This window comes from Tachyglossus aculeatus, chromosome 5 (assembly GCF_015852505.1).
Source record: "Tachyglossus aculeatus isolate mTacAcu1 chromosome 5, mTacAcu1.pri, whole genome shotgun sequence".
NCBI classification, from domain to species: Eukaryota; Metazoa; Chordata; class Mammalia; order Monotremata; family Tachyglossidae; genus Tachyglossus; species Tachyglossus aculeatus.
In genome coordinates, this window is record NC_052070.1 from 61,153,856 (window position 1) to 61,170,508 (window position 16,653).

The following is a 16,653-nucleotide window of genomic DNA, read 5'->3' on the forward strand; positions in this document are numbered from 1 at the left end:
CTCGGTGCCTCAAGTTGCCTCATCTGTAAAATGGGGTTAAGACTGTGAGCCCCACATGGGACAACCTAATCACCGTGTATCCCCCCAGCGCTTAGAACAGTGTTTTGCACATAGTAAGCGCTTAACAAATGCCATCATCATCAGAGGAAATACTGCCTGGGTCCCTTGGGGGAGCCCCCCACCCGCTGCGTCAAGCTCAGCCAGAGTCCGGAACGTCCCAGTACAACAAGCCTGGCCAACGGGTACACTTCAATCCCTGCTGCCTCTGGGCCCTCTCTGAAGGGCACCATGTTCTCATCGTCATTCTCCGAAAGCACACCTCGTCAGAGACAGACTTCGATCAAGAAAGCAGAAAGCTGAGGGCCTGACCTCACTTATCTGATTGACCACTTGGCAACACCCAGGGTGAGGGCCAAAAGGGCCGCACTCCTCATCCCACTTAGCATCGTCAAGACGTGGCACGCGTGGGCAACAGAACGGGCAAGTTCATGCAGCATCTTGCGGAAGAGCATTCCTCCGTCCTCACCTCCCGGCCGAGTGCCCCAAGCAGCTCGGCTCCAAGACTCAGCCCCTCTAACAGATCATTCGTGTCTGGCCACCATCTTAGAGGAGGACAATGGCCTGGCCATTTTTGGAAAGGCCCTCCTGGTTGTCCCTGCTGCAGGGCACCCTGACAAGACAGCCTACTTGGCTTACTGTGTGAAGCCGGCCCTGAAGTCGTAGGGGAAAAACCAAGCCCTGGTAACTAAAAGGAAGTGGTGGGGTGGCCCATCTGGGTGACAGAACCTGACACTGAGCTTGGATGCTCATTCATTCATCCATTCAATCGTATTTACTGAGTGCTTTCTGTGTGCAGAGCAATGTACCAAGTGCTTGGGAAAGTACAATACAATAATAAACAGTGACATTTGTTGCCCACAACAAGCTCACAGTCAAGAGTCGGGGAGACGGACATCAATACAAGTAAATAAAAATACAAATATGTACATAAGTGCTTTGGTGTTGGGAGGAGGGAAGAGCAGAGGGATAAATAAAATTCCGGGGGTCTGATTTCACCTCCATCCCTGGTTTGTTTGGGAAATTGGCTTTTGCTTTCAGGTAAGCCTGAGTGGACCTTGTTACCAGAAAGAATCTTAACCCTGAATGCTTTCAAGATCTGAAAAGTTTCTCTTTAAAAGGGTTACTTAAGGACAAGAAAATGCCATTTCTCAGTAGAACCCAAAGGCAGTCTGCCAGGACTGTGTCTCCAAAAGGGGCACCAGGATGCCTGAAGAAACAGGGTGCTGTTTGCCCACTTGAACACCCGCCCTCATGGTTCAGGAGAGACCATTCCTGAGAGTCTCCCTCCAGTGACCCAGAGTGGACCATCCATCACTCCTGACTTTCCCTTCCCCACGCCTGACCCTCACCTAAAGAGGTGAGTGGCTCAGATAATAAGAAGAAGAAGAAGAAAGAGAAGAATAACTGTGGTATTTAAGCGCCTACTATATGCCAAGCACTGACTTAAGTCCTAGGGTAGATAGAGTATAGGATGGCAGGACACAGTCCCTGTTCCACAGAGGGCTCAGGGTCTTAAGGGAGGGAGGACAGGTCTTGAGCCATTTAAAAATGAGGAAACTGAGTCCTAGAGAAGTCACACAGCAGACAAGTGGTAGAGGCAGGATTCGAACCCAGGTCCTCTGACTCCCAAGCCCATGCTCTTTCCACTAGGCCCCACTGCTTCTCAGAAGGTAACAGTAATGCGGCCACCCTTTCGTTTCAGCGTGGCCAGTACTGTGAAGCACGCCTTGTCCATCTGGCTGAGTATCATCGTTTTCGGGAACAAAATCACCAGCCTGTCGGCCGTCGGGACGGTCCTGGTGACCGTCGGCGTCCTGCTGTACAATAAGGCTAAGCAGCATCAGCAGGAGGCCATCCAAAAACTCCTCAGGACCAGCAGCCAGAGCCCCACCGACGACGCCGAGCCGCTGATTTCCAAGGACCCGAAACCTTATCGTTGACGTCATCTAGGGAGCTTGTTCCGCTGCCCGCCAGAAGGCTCCTTAGGTACTCCTTCCCTCCCCTGTGGGGCTGCTGTCCGGGCTCTGCCCCTCCCGCACCCATTGCTCCTTTGGATCTGCAGAAGGGTCAAAGGGCGTGAGTGAGTGAAGGGGTCAAGGCAGGAGGGACAGGCCGCGGGCCAAAAAGGTTTCCGACCCTTTCATCTCTGAGATTAAAACCACTGCCCCCTGCCCAGCGTGGGGAGCCTTTAAACCTTGACGTCCAGGGAGGGAGTTGAACCCCGCGCTGGAGAGCGTCCCCTCGCCAAAATAATGTGAAACAAACCATCCGCCCCATCCCCTGATGGAAGGAAGGGGCAGGAAATGGACCCTTTCCCCCGACACGCACACATGGTTCCCCCAAGAGCGAGCACAGAGCTGCAGCATTAGGGCAATCAAGGCCAAATCACCAAGGATTCGCCCAAGATTAAGGGGCTTTGTGGCCAGAGCCCGGCCATGGGAATCCCTGCCCGGACACTGGTGAGAGAGAAGGAGAGCAGAGGAAACCAAAGCCAGGCCCGGCATTCTTAATCCCCAACCCTCAAACAACCAGGTGGGCTTGGGTGGGCTTCAAATTGCTGCAGAATAGAAAAGCCCAGCCCCCTACCTGCACCCAGGCCCACCTCCCCTTTCATCCCCCCACAGCAGTTACTCCATTTTTCTCACTGACACCTGGCCCCACAGTCCAGGCTGATAAGAGAGTGGTTTCTCGCATGAGGGGCCAGTGGGGAACTGTGAACTTCCTCAACTGGCTGCCTGAACACTTTGGGGACTCCCAAGTCACTAAAAATTGGACTAATCAAAAATCCTTCGTGGAGCCAACCCAGAGGTTTGCCTGCTGTCTGTGAGAAAGGCCCAGCCTACCTCCCGGATGAGCGCACCTGGGGCAATGGGGCCAAATACTCGGGTTCATGGATCTGGAGAGGTAAGGAGACCCCCACCCTCTTGTCTCCTCCTGCTGTCCATCTCCCCCACTTCCTGTGGGCACAGTCGGGTGCCTTGTCCAGCATCTCGGAAAGGTGTGTCCTCTTCACCTACCACAATCCCCTGCCACCCCGCTCCTGGCTTCTTCCCCCCGAGGGCTATCTAGACTGGGTTGGGGGGCGGCTGTCCCTGGGCTGATTCCACATCTCCCATGTGCAATAACGAAGGGAAACCTCTTCCCCTTCCATTTTGGCAATCTTCCGCCCTGACCCAGGGCTGGGCCCGGTGGTGGGATGGTAACCCGGCAGCTAGCATAGAAGGGCCATCAAGGAGCATCAGCAGCGTTGCCTGAGCTGAGTGGATGACAGGGGAGAGTTTTCTCCCTCTCCTTTTTCCATGGCTCTGGTGGGTTTAGATCCAAATGGCTGGGGCCATAGCTCACTTAGTGTTCTTAATTGTTTCTGTGTGGTTCAGCATAGCAGCTGTGAAATCACCTTTGGAGGTTTTCTCCTTTGCATGGTTCCTCTGGGCCTGCTGTCCCACCCTCCTGCTCCCTCTGGACGGAGGATTGGGCCTTCTTTCCCAAGCCAGGACAGGAGAGTTTCCTGCCCAGAACTTCCCCAGAGAGGAGAGTAATTCTCCCGGGGAAGCAACTAGACTCTCACTTGCCAGGGATCTCCCTCTGCACCCCACCACCGTCCCATGTCTCTTGACATCCCCTGGCCAAGGACTGGCCCAGGCCCCTTGGGCGGCAGGGAAGGGCTCCGACTATATCCCGCTGCCTCTTCCTCGCCTCTGCTCCCAAGACTGACAATTCACTGAGTCTGTTTTAAAGCAAAGTTGAAACCGAGTAGCTCGTCCCTTGATCCAAGTGAGTTAGAAACTAGCCATGGCTTTTCATCTTTCCCCCAGTAGCGATAGTACCACCTTGCTGATACCCTGCTCAGACCTCTTTGTGGGGGCAGCCACTGTGAGGATGAGGTTGGCTGAAGGAGTAGGAGCAGGTGCAGCTTAAGGGAGAGATCTGGGCTGGCACCCAGACCATGGGGGTCTTCACAGGTTGGGGAGCCCACAGCTTAAGGGAGAGATCTGGGCTGGCACCCAGACCATGGGGGTCTTCCTTCACAGGTTGGGGAGCCCACGGCTTCTTCCTCAGAATCGGGGTTTCTAGGAGAGCCTGACCCCCAAAAAACAGGGTGTGGAGGAAGGAGTTTGAGCCATAGTCCCTCTCTGGCCAGGGTGGATGTCCTTGGGATTTTTCAGTCCAGCGATGCAGGAGTTTGATCATCCCGTTGGAGCCTGCAGGATGGATAGTGGTGAGGGGTCCCCATTGGCAGGGAGGGGCCGGGCGCATTCTTCCAAGGCATCCTGTCCTGCCAAACTGGTTCTATCCGAAATGGCTCAACCACCCAGGGGCCGGAATGGCAGGCCAAACCCGAGATTTATGGCCTCTGTGGCCGGGGCTTGGCTCTGGGGATCCTGGTCATGATACTGGTAAGGGAGCGAGACAGAAGACAGCGAGGCCAGGTCTGGCAGTCGTAATTTCCAGAAGACAGCCAGATGGGCCTGGGCGGGCCTCTTCTTGCTTCATAAAAGAGAAGAGGAGCTTCGACCTGGCCCAGCCTCTCCGCTTCCCCTTCCATAACCACCACAGCCGAGTCTCCATTTTCTCACTGTCAGTCAGACTGGGCTCCCACAATGCTTTTGCTGCCCTTCCAGTTGTCCTTTCTCCTGGAAACCATACGATTCTAAACCTCCTGCCCCCATAGCTTCCATCTAGCCACCATGAAAAGCAATAATCAGGTCTCGTGGAGACTGACCCAAAGGTGACAGGAGTCGGGAGGTTGGTTCCTCGATCCCAGGGACAGGCCCTTGGGAATTCACTGAGAATTTTCAATGTTCAAACTTCCCGAGGGATGCCCCAGTCCTGGGGGTGTAGCCTTCTCCCAAGATGCTGGTGCCCTCCACCCTCCCCTCCCCAGAGAAGCCGGGACTAGAGATCCAGAGCGCAGGGTCTGGTGGCCTTCTTGTCATCTTCTGTGGCCGGGTGGAGCTAGTGTCCCAGAACACATTGTCACTGAAGATCTCTCCCTCTCCTGCTGCTCCTAGAAGCCCCAGTTGGTGCTGTGTGGTCTTACTGTGTACCGCCCCTGGATAGAGAACAAGTTCCCTTTACCAGGTGCCCAGGGAAGCAATTGCCCAGGTTGGTTTATCTGGTGCTGAGACCTCTACCGCCTCTGGGTTGGTGTCCATTGACCGCACTTCTTTGGAGGCAAACCCTGGACCAGCTGCATGAGGTTCAGTCAAATGTCTCTGCAGAGACCAAGGAGGGAAGTCTCACTTCGCCATGACAGAAACAGTTTGGCTTGGGACTCCAGAGGCTCAGCATCTTCCCCATTACCCCTGCATCGCAGCAACAACAAGCCAACCCCGCGGCGCTGCCCTTTAAAAGACGCCTGGGCATTTGGCACAAAACCTGCCGCCCCAGGTGCTGAAGAGCTGTGATATAGCACCCACACAGTGGCTGGTGGGCAACCTCCATTTTCTGACATGAGTCATTTGTTTCCTGGGTGAGGGGTGGGGGTATTATGTTCCCAGGGGTGCCGCAGACCCAAGGACTCTTCCTTCCAGAACCCTAATGGCACCTCTGTGCGTAGGTGGCAGGGCTAGTATAGTGGGCCCACTTGTTGCCTCCTAAGGTGCTTGTCTGGAGGTCCACATGGCACTGCTAGCCCAGCAGGAGTAGCACCAGCAGGCTTTTGAGGGGGGGCTGGGCCAGTGGAGAAACCACAGGATGGGAGAGGAGAGTGTTGGTGTGGGGAAGAGGTGCCAAAGGCAACAGCATGACCCTCCTAAGCTCCCACTGGGCCACTTCCGAGATGCAGGACTCCAGGCAGTTTCTCAGAGAGCTGTAGACCCGGGTCAGCAGGTAACCTCCCACTAGTCATCTCCCCAGCTGTTCTTCCATCATCTCGTCCCCCACATCCTCTCCAGGCCAGAGGAAGGGAACAGTAAAAAAAAAAAAACAACCAAAAAGGGTCTCAGCAATCCCAAATTGAAAACTGAAGCCTTCTGACTCCTCAGCCCTTGTTGAAAGATGCCAGGGTGGGCTCTCCCTGAACAGAGCTTGCTGGGGACCGTGGTGAGCAATGCATTCTCCCAGGCAGCCCTCTGTCTGGGGAAGAAGAACAGGGCAGTTGTTGTATCTGTCCTGTTGACTGACTGACTGTCCATGTAAAAATGTGATGTGGGACCTGACTGTACATTGTTCGGTCTTCCTAAGGGGTGAAAGGTGAAACGAAAGTGGAAACATGCCTGCATCCCTCAGACCAGCACTGTACAAAGGGCTCAGTTCCTCCCCACTAGATCTCCTTTTCTGCTCTGAGGGTTTTCTCCCTGCCAGCCACCAATGTTGGTAGATTAAAATCCTCACAGCCCAGCCTCTCCTTCCTCCCGAGGGCGGTGAACAGACGCTAAAGGTTCGTTATCGTTGGGTGTAGAACCCTGCCCCATCTTCGCCAAGCTGGGGTGAGGGAGGAACATAGGGAGCTGGGTCCTGGCTCCTCCTGGCTCTCTTTCCCCAGTTCTGAGCTGGTGGTGGAGTGGGGAGGGGCTGGCCATGTGCTCAGTGTCTAAGAAGTGCCTCTTCCACCTGTCAGTGTTTCGGTTCAAACAGCAGTCAAGGTGGAGGGATACGGTCCTTCCGGGCTGCCGTAGTTGGAGAGGGTGTCCCTGAGCTGAGCCCGAGTGCTTTTGGAATTGTAAAGGAAGGAACCTGTCTTACGGCTGATGCTCGTGGTCCACAGTGCGGGATGGGGGTTGCAGGGTGCCAGGTCCCTGTCCCTCCTCCTGCCCCCACACCAGCTGGGACCGGAGGAGAGGCAGGCCTGGTTGCAACGAGCAAGCTAAGGGCAGCCCTCCAAGAAAAAATTAAGAGCCACTTAAAAATGTGCCCTTCATGTTTTCGGAGCAACGCAGCCACACACTGGAGCCAAGAGGTCAGACGCATCCCGGAGACCCACCAGCCACAAAGTGGGACCAGCCCACGCCGGATGGCTTGGTCATTGACGGGATCCAGAGGCCAGGGCCCGGCATGAGAGGGAGGAATGGAATGGGACGGACCAAGCACCCCCCCTCCAGCCCCCCACTGCTCACGAACGGCACTCCCGTGCCGATGGCGGATGTCAAACTTGCAGTTTCCAGAAACTCGAAAGTAGTTCCAATAACTGTTCTTTCACCAGAGCCAAATCTGACCGTGTGTTTTGGGACCAAACCGAAAAGTGTCGATCTGAAAATAGCCCGCAAGTACCGCGGGAGAGTTCCTGTGTGTTTTGTACATCCACTGTTTCAGTATTTATGAAATGGGGGGGGAAGCTCCCCTGCTTCCTATAAACTGTTTCCAGGGTAAATGCTTATTTACCCACCCAGTTGATTCCACTGTGGCCATAGACTGACACTGTAGAATGAATCCTGTGGATGCTTTGTGGTTATTTCTGTGTTGGAGCTGGGCAGGCAGCGTGGCTTCTGCCTGGGATTTTGGGTCTGTAAAAGAAAATAAAGTATATGTCTCACTCTTCTCTCGTATTCCTCAGTACCCGTTGTCCAGACTGTTTCTGTATTGAAGCATTCTCCTCCTTGTAATATTATCCAACCTAGGATTCACTGATACGGTCCTCTCCTGGTTCTCCTATCTTTCTGACCGCTCTTTCTCGGTCTCTTTTGAAGGCTCCTCCTCTGCCTTCTACCCTCTGACACTGAGAGTCCCTCAGGGCTCAGTTTTGGGTCCCTTTCCACTCTCCATCTACACCCACTTCCTTGGGCAACTCAATCGCTCTCATGACGTCCAACTACCATGTCTGTGCAAATTTACCTGTCAAGTCTTCTCTGCAGTCTCGCATTTCTTCCTGCCTTCAGAACATCTCTGTGGCATAGTGGATAGAGCACATGGGAGTCAGAAGTTCATGGGTTCTAATTCTGGCTCCACCACTTGTCTGCTGTGTGACCTTGGGCAAGTTACTTCACTTCTCTGCCTCAGTTACTTCATCTGTAAAATGGGGGTTGAGACTGTGAGCCCTTCATGGGACAGGGACTGTGTTCAACTTGATTTGATTGTATTTATTCACTCATTCGTTCAATCGTATTTATTGAGCACGTACTGTGTGCAGAACACTGCACTAAGCTCTTGGAACGTACAATTTGGCCATCCCAGCGCTTAGTACAGTGCCTGATGCATAATAAAGCACTTAAATACCATCATCATCATTCATTCAATCGTATTTATTGAGCACTTATTGTGTGCAGAGCACTGTACTAAGTGCTTGGGAAGTACAAGCTGGCAACATGTAGAGACAGTCCCTACCCAACAAGGGGCTCACGGTCTAGAAGGGGGAGACAGACAACAAAACAAAACATGTGGACAGGTGTCAAGTCGTCAGAACAAATAGAATTAAAGCTAAATGCACATCATTAACAAAATAGAATAGTAAATATGTACAAGTAAAATAGAGTAATAAATCTGTACAAGCTAAACATGTCCCAAACAGAGTTCCTTATCTCCTCACCTGAACCCTATCCCCCCATGCTTTTCCCATCACTATAGACGATTCCACTATCCACCCTATCTCACAAGCTCATAACCTTAGTATTATCCTCAACTCATCCTTCTCATACAACCCACGTATTCAACCTCACCAAATCCTGTCGGTTCACCTTCACAACATTCCTAAAATCTGTCCATTCCTCTCCATCCAAACGGCAACTGTGCTGATCCAAGCTCTTTCATTCATTCAATCGTATTTACTGAGCACTTACCGTGTGCAGAGCCCTGTGCTAAGCGCTTGGAAAGTACAATTCAACAATAAATGGAGAGAATCCCTGGCGGGCTTACAGACTAGCTCTTATCCTATTCACCATGATTACTGCATTTGCCTACTTGCTGACCTCCCTGTTTCTTGTCTCTCCCCACTCCAGTCCATACTTCATTCTGCTACCCAGATCATTTTTCTGAAAAAAACATTCACCCCGCGTCCTCCCACTTCTCAAAAATTGCTCTGCACATAGTAAGCGCTCAATAAATACGATTGATTGTTAAAAATCTCCAGTGTTTGCCCATCCACCTCCACATCAAACAGAAACTCCTTACTATTGACTTTAAAGCACTCAATCCCAATCCTACCTTACTTCGTTGATCTACTATACTATTATTATTATTATCATTATTATTATTATTACAGCCAAGCCTGCACACTTCATTCCTCTAACACCATCTTGCTCACTGTGCCCCAATCTCATCTATCCCACTGCCAACCCTTCTGTAAAATGGGAATTAAGACGGTGAGCCCCACTGGGACAACCTGATAACCTTGTATCTCCCCCGGCGATACAAGTAAGCACTTCACAAATACCATCATCATCATTATTATTATTATTGTCACAGACCATTTGCCGTTATCAGGTCTTCGCCCCTCCTCCCACTCCAGGAGGGACACTGAGTCAGGTTGCATTGCAGGGCTGCAGTCCCAGAGCCCCAGAGAGGCTTCCTTTAAAGGAGAGTTCTATAAATGAGAAGCAGCATGTCCTAGTGGGTACAGCACGGGCCTGGAAATCAGAAGGACCTGGGTTCTAATCCCAGCTCCACTGCTTGTCTGCTGTGTGACCTCGGGCAAGTCACTTTACTTCTCTGAGCCTCAGTTATCTCACCTTTAAAATGGGGATTAAGACTGTGAACGCCATGTGGGACATGGACGGTGCCCAACCTGATTAACTCATATCTACCCCAGGGTTTAGTACAGTGCCTGGCACATAGTAAGCACTTAACAAATACCATAAAAAGCAAAAAAAAAACCAACCAACTTTTAAGCACAAAACATGACTAATGTGACAGTGACCCAACATTACAGGTAGACAGGAGATGAGGATAAAAAGTGATGCCTTGGAAAGACCTAGGAGAGCTCTTTTTTTTTTCCTCCAAATTGTGTGTCCATGGGTGGAGTCTGGCCAGCTCTGGGTACACAAACATGCCTCCCTGTACTACCACAGGTTTCCAAGTCAGTGGCCTTTCTTCTCCAAGAGGCCTTCCCAGGTTAAATCCAACTTTTCCTCATCTCCCTTTTGCATTGCCCTGGCTCCCTTTGAGTGGCTCCCTTTGCTCTTCCCCCCAAACCAGCCCCATAGCACTTATGTATATATATATATATATATATACATGTATATATACTATACTTATGTATATATATACTTATGTATATATATACTTATGTATATACTTATGTATATATATATATGGCATTTTACTTATTTGTATTGGTGTCTATCTCCCCTGCCCTAGACTGTGAACCCGCTGTGGGCTGGGAGTGTCACTGTTTATTATTGCATTGTACTTTCCCAAGTGCTGAGCACAGTGCTCTACACAGAGTAAATGCTTAATGAATACGACAATGAATGAATGAAAGAAAACTGGGTAAGAAAAGCTGACTTTCCCAAATTGTTTTTTCTGACACTGCCCATAGGCAGGAAACCCACATTTAGAAGCTGTGCGGTCAGCAAGAGGGATGCCCAGACCTCCTTCTCAGCAAGAGTGAATAGCCCCCGAAGGGGATTTTGCTTAACTGCTACTTGGATAGGGCCTGGAAGAGCAAGGCATTATGGTGATAAATTATGTATCATTCCCACCCCTTGCACTTATGTATTTTCAGCATTTCTGCACATTCAATTATTCCTTCCGGTTAATTCTGATAATCCATCCTGGCCCGTTTGCTCTTCTCCCTTTCTGAACCTTGTTCTTCCTACCACTCCAAGTATTTGTCAATAATCCCCCATGTCTGTCTCCCCTATTGGATTGTAAGCTTCTTCTTGGTTTATGTATCTGTGGTCTTCACCTGCTACTTCTCAACTCACTCTCTTCTTTCGGCCCAAGCTCACCTTCTAATTGTACCTCTTTTGCCTTGTGCAGTTTCCCGCCCCCCAGCCTGGAACCGTCTCTCCCCAAATCTGACAAGCTCACCTCTCCCTGTGTCCATAGCCCTCCTAAAACCGTTCAGTCCATGCCCTCCCACTTCTCAAGTACCTCCAGCATTGTCCATCCACCTCCACGTCAAACAGAAACTTCTTACTGTCGGCTGTAAAGCGCGGCTCTGCCCCTCCTGTCTAACCTCACTGATGGCCTACTACGAGTCAGCCTGCACACTTTGCTCCTCTAACACGAACCTACTCGCTATCTTGCAGTTGACCCCTTGCCCAAATCCTCCCTCTGGCATGGGAACAGTTAAACTCACTCTGCTTTCATATATGACAGATCACCACTCTCCCCCCTTCAGAGCCTTACTAAAATTACATTTCCTCCAAGAGGTCTTCCCCTCATTTCCCCTATTCCCTCTCCTTTCTGCGTCACCAAGGTGCTTGGATCTCTATCCTTTAAACACTTAATAATAATAATAATGATAATGGCATTTGTTAAGTGCTTACTATGTGCAAAGCACTGTTCTAAGTACTGAGCACTGCTCTAAGCAGTGAACTTGACATTCACCTCACCTCAAGGCCCACAATACTTATGTCCATTCCTATAATTAGTTTTAATTTCTGCCTCTCCTCTAGACTGTGAGGTCCCTGTGGGCAGGGAACATGTCTACCAACTAAATGGTGCTGTATTTTCCCAAGTGCTTTGAACAGTGGTCTGCACAGAGTAATCGCTCAATAAATATCATTGATTGATTTATTGAGCACTCGCAGTGTGCAGAGCATTGTACTAAGCACTTGAGTGTGTGTTTATGCAATGGAACTTATTACTCTTATGTGTAAATAGGTTTACAGCCATCTCCTGGGGGAATGACAATCAATCATTGGTATTTATTGGACGCTTACTATGACCAGAGCATTAAGCACTTGGGAGAGTCCAATACAACAGAGTTAGCAAGCACGTTCCCCACCCATAAGACATAATCTCTGCCCCCCAGGGGGTTTCAGCCAGGAAAATGGTCAGAAATGGATTATTTACAAGTGGTGAGAGCAGGAGGCAAAACAAACCTACAACTGGTGATAGCAGACGTCTGGAAAGAGACGTAGAAGAGTAAATAAATGGGAGACTGCTATTAAATAAGGGCTGAGAGTGACTGAAAAGTCGTAAGAGCTCTGGGCGGTGGATGGGAGGACCGGAGCGAGGGTGTTGGGAATATTCTGGGCAAGTCTCCAGCTCATAATAATAATAATAATAATTGTGGTATTTGTTAAGTATTTACTGTGCATCAAGCACTGTACTAAGTTCTGGAGTAGATATCCATTCATTCATTCATTCAATCGTATTTATTGAGCGCTTACTGTGTGCAGAGCACTGTACTAAGCGCTTGCGAAGTACAAGTTGGCAACATATAGAGATGGTCCCTACCCAACAGTGGGCTCACAGTCTAGATATAAAATGATAAAGCCCTACATGGGGCTCACTGTCTAAATAGGAGTAAGAACAGGTAAAATGGAGATTAAGACTGTGAGCCCCATGTGGGACATGGACTGTTTACAACCTAATTAGCTTTGTGTCTACCCCAGTGCTTAGTACAGAGTCTGGCGTAGTACTTAACAAATACCATAAAAAAGATAGGTATAGAATTGGTGGGGGAACTGAGACACAGAATTTAAGTGACTGTCCCAAGGTCCCACAGCAGGTACGTGGTGGAGTCAGGATTAGAACCCAGGGCCTCTGACTTCGAGGCTTGTATCTTTACACTAGGGTTTGCTGCTTCACGCTTCCACTCTGGATGGACTGGAGTGGCGAATGACCCGAAATGGGCCTGTGCTGTTGCTCTATAAATGCCACTGATTTACCAACAGATCTGGGCCCAAGAGGCAAGAGAGTTCAGGTTGGCAGGCCTTGATTGATTGATTCATTCATTCAATCGTACTTATTGAGCACTTACTGTGTGCAGAGCACTGTACTAAACGCTTGGGAGGTACAAGCGCTTGGGAGGTACAACTTGATGCTCACCCTGCATTGCTTATGCTCCTTCCACATGAGTTGACCCCTTGCCTCGGCCCCTTGACCCCTCGGCCCCTTGACCTGTAGCCCCCAATCCATATGTGAGCACCAGATTCCAGCCCCTTGAACCCCCTGCTCACCGGGTGGGCAGGAAGCCCCTCGCCTCCCACCCCACCTGCGGAGCTACAGACAGAAATCCCTGAAATCCTGAGAGCTCACCTCCTCCAGGAGGCCTTCCCAGACTGAGCCCCTTCCTTCCACTCCCCCTTGTCCCCCTCTCCATCCCCCCATCTTACCTCCTTCCCTTCCCCACAGCACCTGTATATATGTATATATGTTTGCACATATTTATTACTCTATTTATTTAGTTTGCTTGTACATATCTATTCTATTTATTTTATTTTGTTAGTGTGTTTGGTTTTGTTCTCTGTCTCCCCCTTTTAGACTGTGAGCCCACTGTTGGGTAGGGACTGTCTCTATATGTTGCCAACTTGTACTTCCCAAGCGCTAAGTACAGTGCTCTGCACACAGTAAGTGCTCAGTAAATACGATTGATTGATTGATTATACTACATTATACTATACTAAGCTTGCTTTTAGACACACAATACAGTGGATAATCACCCATACAGGAAAAGAAACCAAAGGAAATGATGCGGTGATTCCTACTGGGAGCCCCAACTGGGGGGGTCTCAGTCAGGGCGACACAAGAGTGGGAGAAGAGGAAAGGAGGGATTAGTCAGGGAAGGCCTCCTGGAGGAGTTGTGCAGGCTTTGAATAAGGCTTTGAAGCAGGGAGAGAGTAAACTGTCAGGCGTGAGGAGCAAGGGTGTTCCTTGCCATGGGCATATATATGTATATGTATATATGGTTGTATATACCTGTATATATGTATATATGGTTGTACATATTTATTACTCTATTTATTTATTTTACTTGTACATATCTATCCTATTTATTTTATTTTGTTGGTATGTTTGGTTTTGTTCTCTGTCTCCCCCTTTTAGACTGTGAGCCCACTGTTGGGTAGGGACTGTCTCTATGTGTTGCCAATTTGTACTTCCCAAGCGCTTAGTACAGTGCTCTGCACATAGTAAGCGCTCAATAAATACGACTGATGATGATGATGATGATGGGCGAGGGGTGGGCAGTGAGATAGACGAGATTGAGTGACAGTGAAAAGGCTAGCATTGGACGAGCGAAGTGCGCAGACCTTTCTCAAGGGGATCTCCCAGTCCTCAATCCCCATTTTACAGATGAGGTAACCGAGGCCCAGAGCAGTGAAGTGACTGGCCCAAGGTCACCCAGCAGACAGGTGGCAGAGTCAGGATTGGAAAACACAACTTTCTGAATCCCGGGCCTATGCTCTAGCCACTGCGCTGTGCCGCTTCCCTGTCAGTCAGGTGGTAGCAGAGTAGCCAGGTGAGGTAGGAGAGGGCAAGGTGATTGAGCATTTTAAAGCCAATCGTGAGAAGGTTTTGTTTGATGCGGAGGTGGATGGGGAACCACTGGAGTTTCTTGAGGAGCGGGGAATTATGTCCTGAACAGTTTTGATGAAAAACGAGGGACTGGAGTGGAGAAAGACAGGATGATGATGACGATATTTGTTATGCACTTAGTATGTGCCAGGCACCGTACTAAGCACTGGGGGGGGGAAGCTGGGAGGTCAGCAAGGAGGCTGATCATCATCATCATCATCAATCGTATTTATTGAGCGCTTACTATGTGCAGAGCACTGTACTAAGCGCTTGGGAAGTACAAATTGGCAACATATAGAGACAGTCCCTACCCAACAGTGGGCTCACAGTCGAAAAGGGGGAGACAGAGAACAAAACCAAACATACTGATGCGGTAATCAAGGTGGGAGAGGATAAGTTACTGTATCAGCGTGATAGCAGTCAGGCTAGCTGCAACCTCTAGCCAGGCTCAATCCAGCTCGGTTGGTTGGTCAGTCGGTCGGTCAGCCTGTCAATAATAATAATAATTATAGTATTTGTTAAGCGCTTACTACGTGCCAGGCACTCTTCTAAGCACTGGGGGTGGATACAACCAAATCGGGTTGGACACGGGCCCCGTCTCGCGTGGGACTCCCCGTCTCAATCCCCATTTTACAGAGGAGGTAACCGAGGCCCAGAGGAGTGAAGTGACTTGCCCGAGGTCACCCAGCAGACAACTGGCAGCGTGAAGAGAAGCGGCATGGCTCAGTGGAAAGAGCCCGGGCTTGGGAGTCAGAGGTCATGGGTTCCAATCCAGGCCCCACCACTTGTCAGCTGTGTGACTTTGGGCAAGTCACTTAACTTGCCTGTGCCTCAGTTCCCTCATCTGTAAAATGGGGATGAAGACTGTGAGCCCCACGTGGGACAACCTTGATTATCTCGTATCCCCCCCAGGGCTTAGAACAGTGCTTTGCACATAGTAAGCGCTTAACAAATACCAACACTATTATTATTATTAACTGGCAGAGTCAGGATTAGAAACCACAACTTTCTGATTCCCAGGCCTGTGCTCTAGCCACTACGCTGTACTCCTTCCTTGTCAGTCAGGTGGTAGGTTGATGATGATGATGGTATTTGTTAAGCGCTTACTATGTGCCAAGCACTGTTCTAAGCGCTGGGGTAGATACAAGGTGATCAGGCTGTCTCCCGTGGGGCTCACAGGCTTCATCCCCATTTTCCAGAGGAGGGAACTGAGGCCCACAGAAGTGACTTGCCCCAAGTCACCCAGCTGACAAGAGGTGGAGGTGGAATTCGAACCCACGCCCTGTGACTCCCAAGCCCGGGCTCTTTCCACTGAGCCCCGCTGCTTCTCTGGTCTGCCCCCTTTTTCCTCTCCCCCTCCCCATCCCCCCGGCCCTACCTCCTTCCCCGCACAGCACCTGCACCTGTATATATGTTTGTACAGATTTATCACTCTATTTATTTGACTTGTACATATTTACTATTCTATTTATTTTGTCAATGATGTGCATTTAGCTTTAATTCTATTTGTTCTAACGACTTGACACCTGTCCACGTGTGTTGTTTTTTTGTCTGTCTCCCCCTTCTAGACTGTGAGCCCATTGTTGGGTAGGGACCGTCTCTATAGGTTGCCGACTTGTATCCCCCCGCCGCCCTACCTCCTTCCCCACACAGCACCTGCACCTGTATATATGTTTGTACAGATTTATCACTCTATTTATTTGACTTGTACATATTTACTATTCTATTTTCATTCAATCGTATTTCAATCGTATTTATTGAGCGCTTACTGTGTGCAGAGCACTGTACTAAGCGCTTGGGAAGCACAAGTTGGCAGCATATCATCATCATCATCAATCGTATTTATTGAGCGCTGACTGTGTGCAGAGCACTGGACTAAGCGCTTGGGAAGTCCAAGTTGGCAACATATAGAGACGGTCCCTACCCAACAGCGGGCTCACAGTCTAGAAGGGGGAGACAGACAACAAAGCAAAACATAGTAACAAAATAAAATAAATAGGATAAATATGTACAAATAAAATAGAGTAATAAATCCGTACAAACACATATACATATATACAGGTGCTGTGGGGAGGGGAAGGAGGTAAGGCGGGCAGTGGGGGGGAGGGCGACAACTGGTATCCCCCCCAGCCCTACCTCCTTCCCCGCACAGCACCTGCACCTGTATATATGTTTGTACAGATTTATCACTCTATTTGACTCGTACGTATTTACTATTCTATTTATTTGGTTAATGCTGTGCATTTAGCT

General features: G+C 49.8%; 1 protein-coding gene across 2 annotated transcripts in view; it reads left to right on the top strand.

Moving 5' to 3' along the window:
- Window positions 1–2,231, top strand: part of LOC119928241 (solute carrier family 35 member E2A-like) — a 39,731-nt gene extending 37,500 nt beyond the window's left edge. For both annotated transcript variants that reach the window (XM_038746331.1, XM_038746332.1), the window contains exon 9: window positions 1,763–2,231. In XM_038746331.1, coding sequence (XP_038602259.1) covers window positions 1,763–2,000 — 238 coding nt within the window. In that variant the 3' untranslated portion in view covers window positions 2,001–2,231. The remainder of the gene's footprint in view (window positions 1–1,762) is intronic.
- The last annotated feature ends 14,422 nt before the right edge of the window (window positions 2,232–16,653 follow it).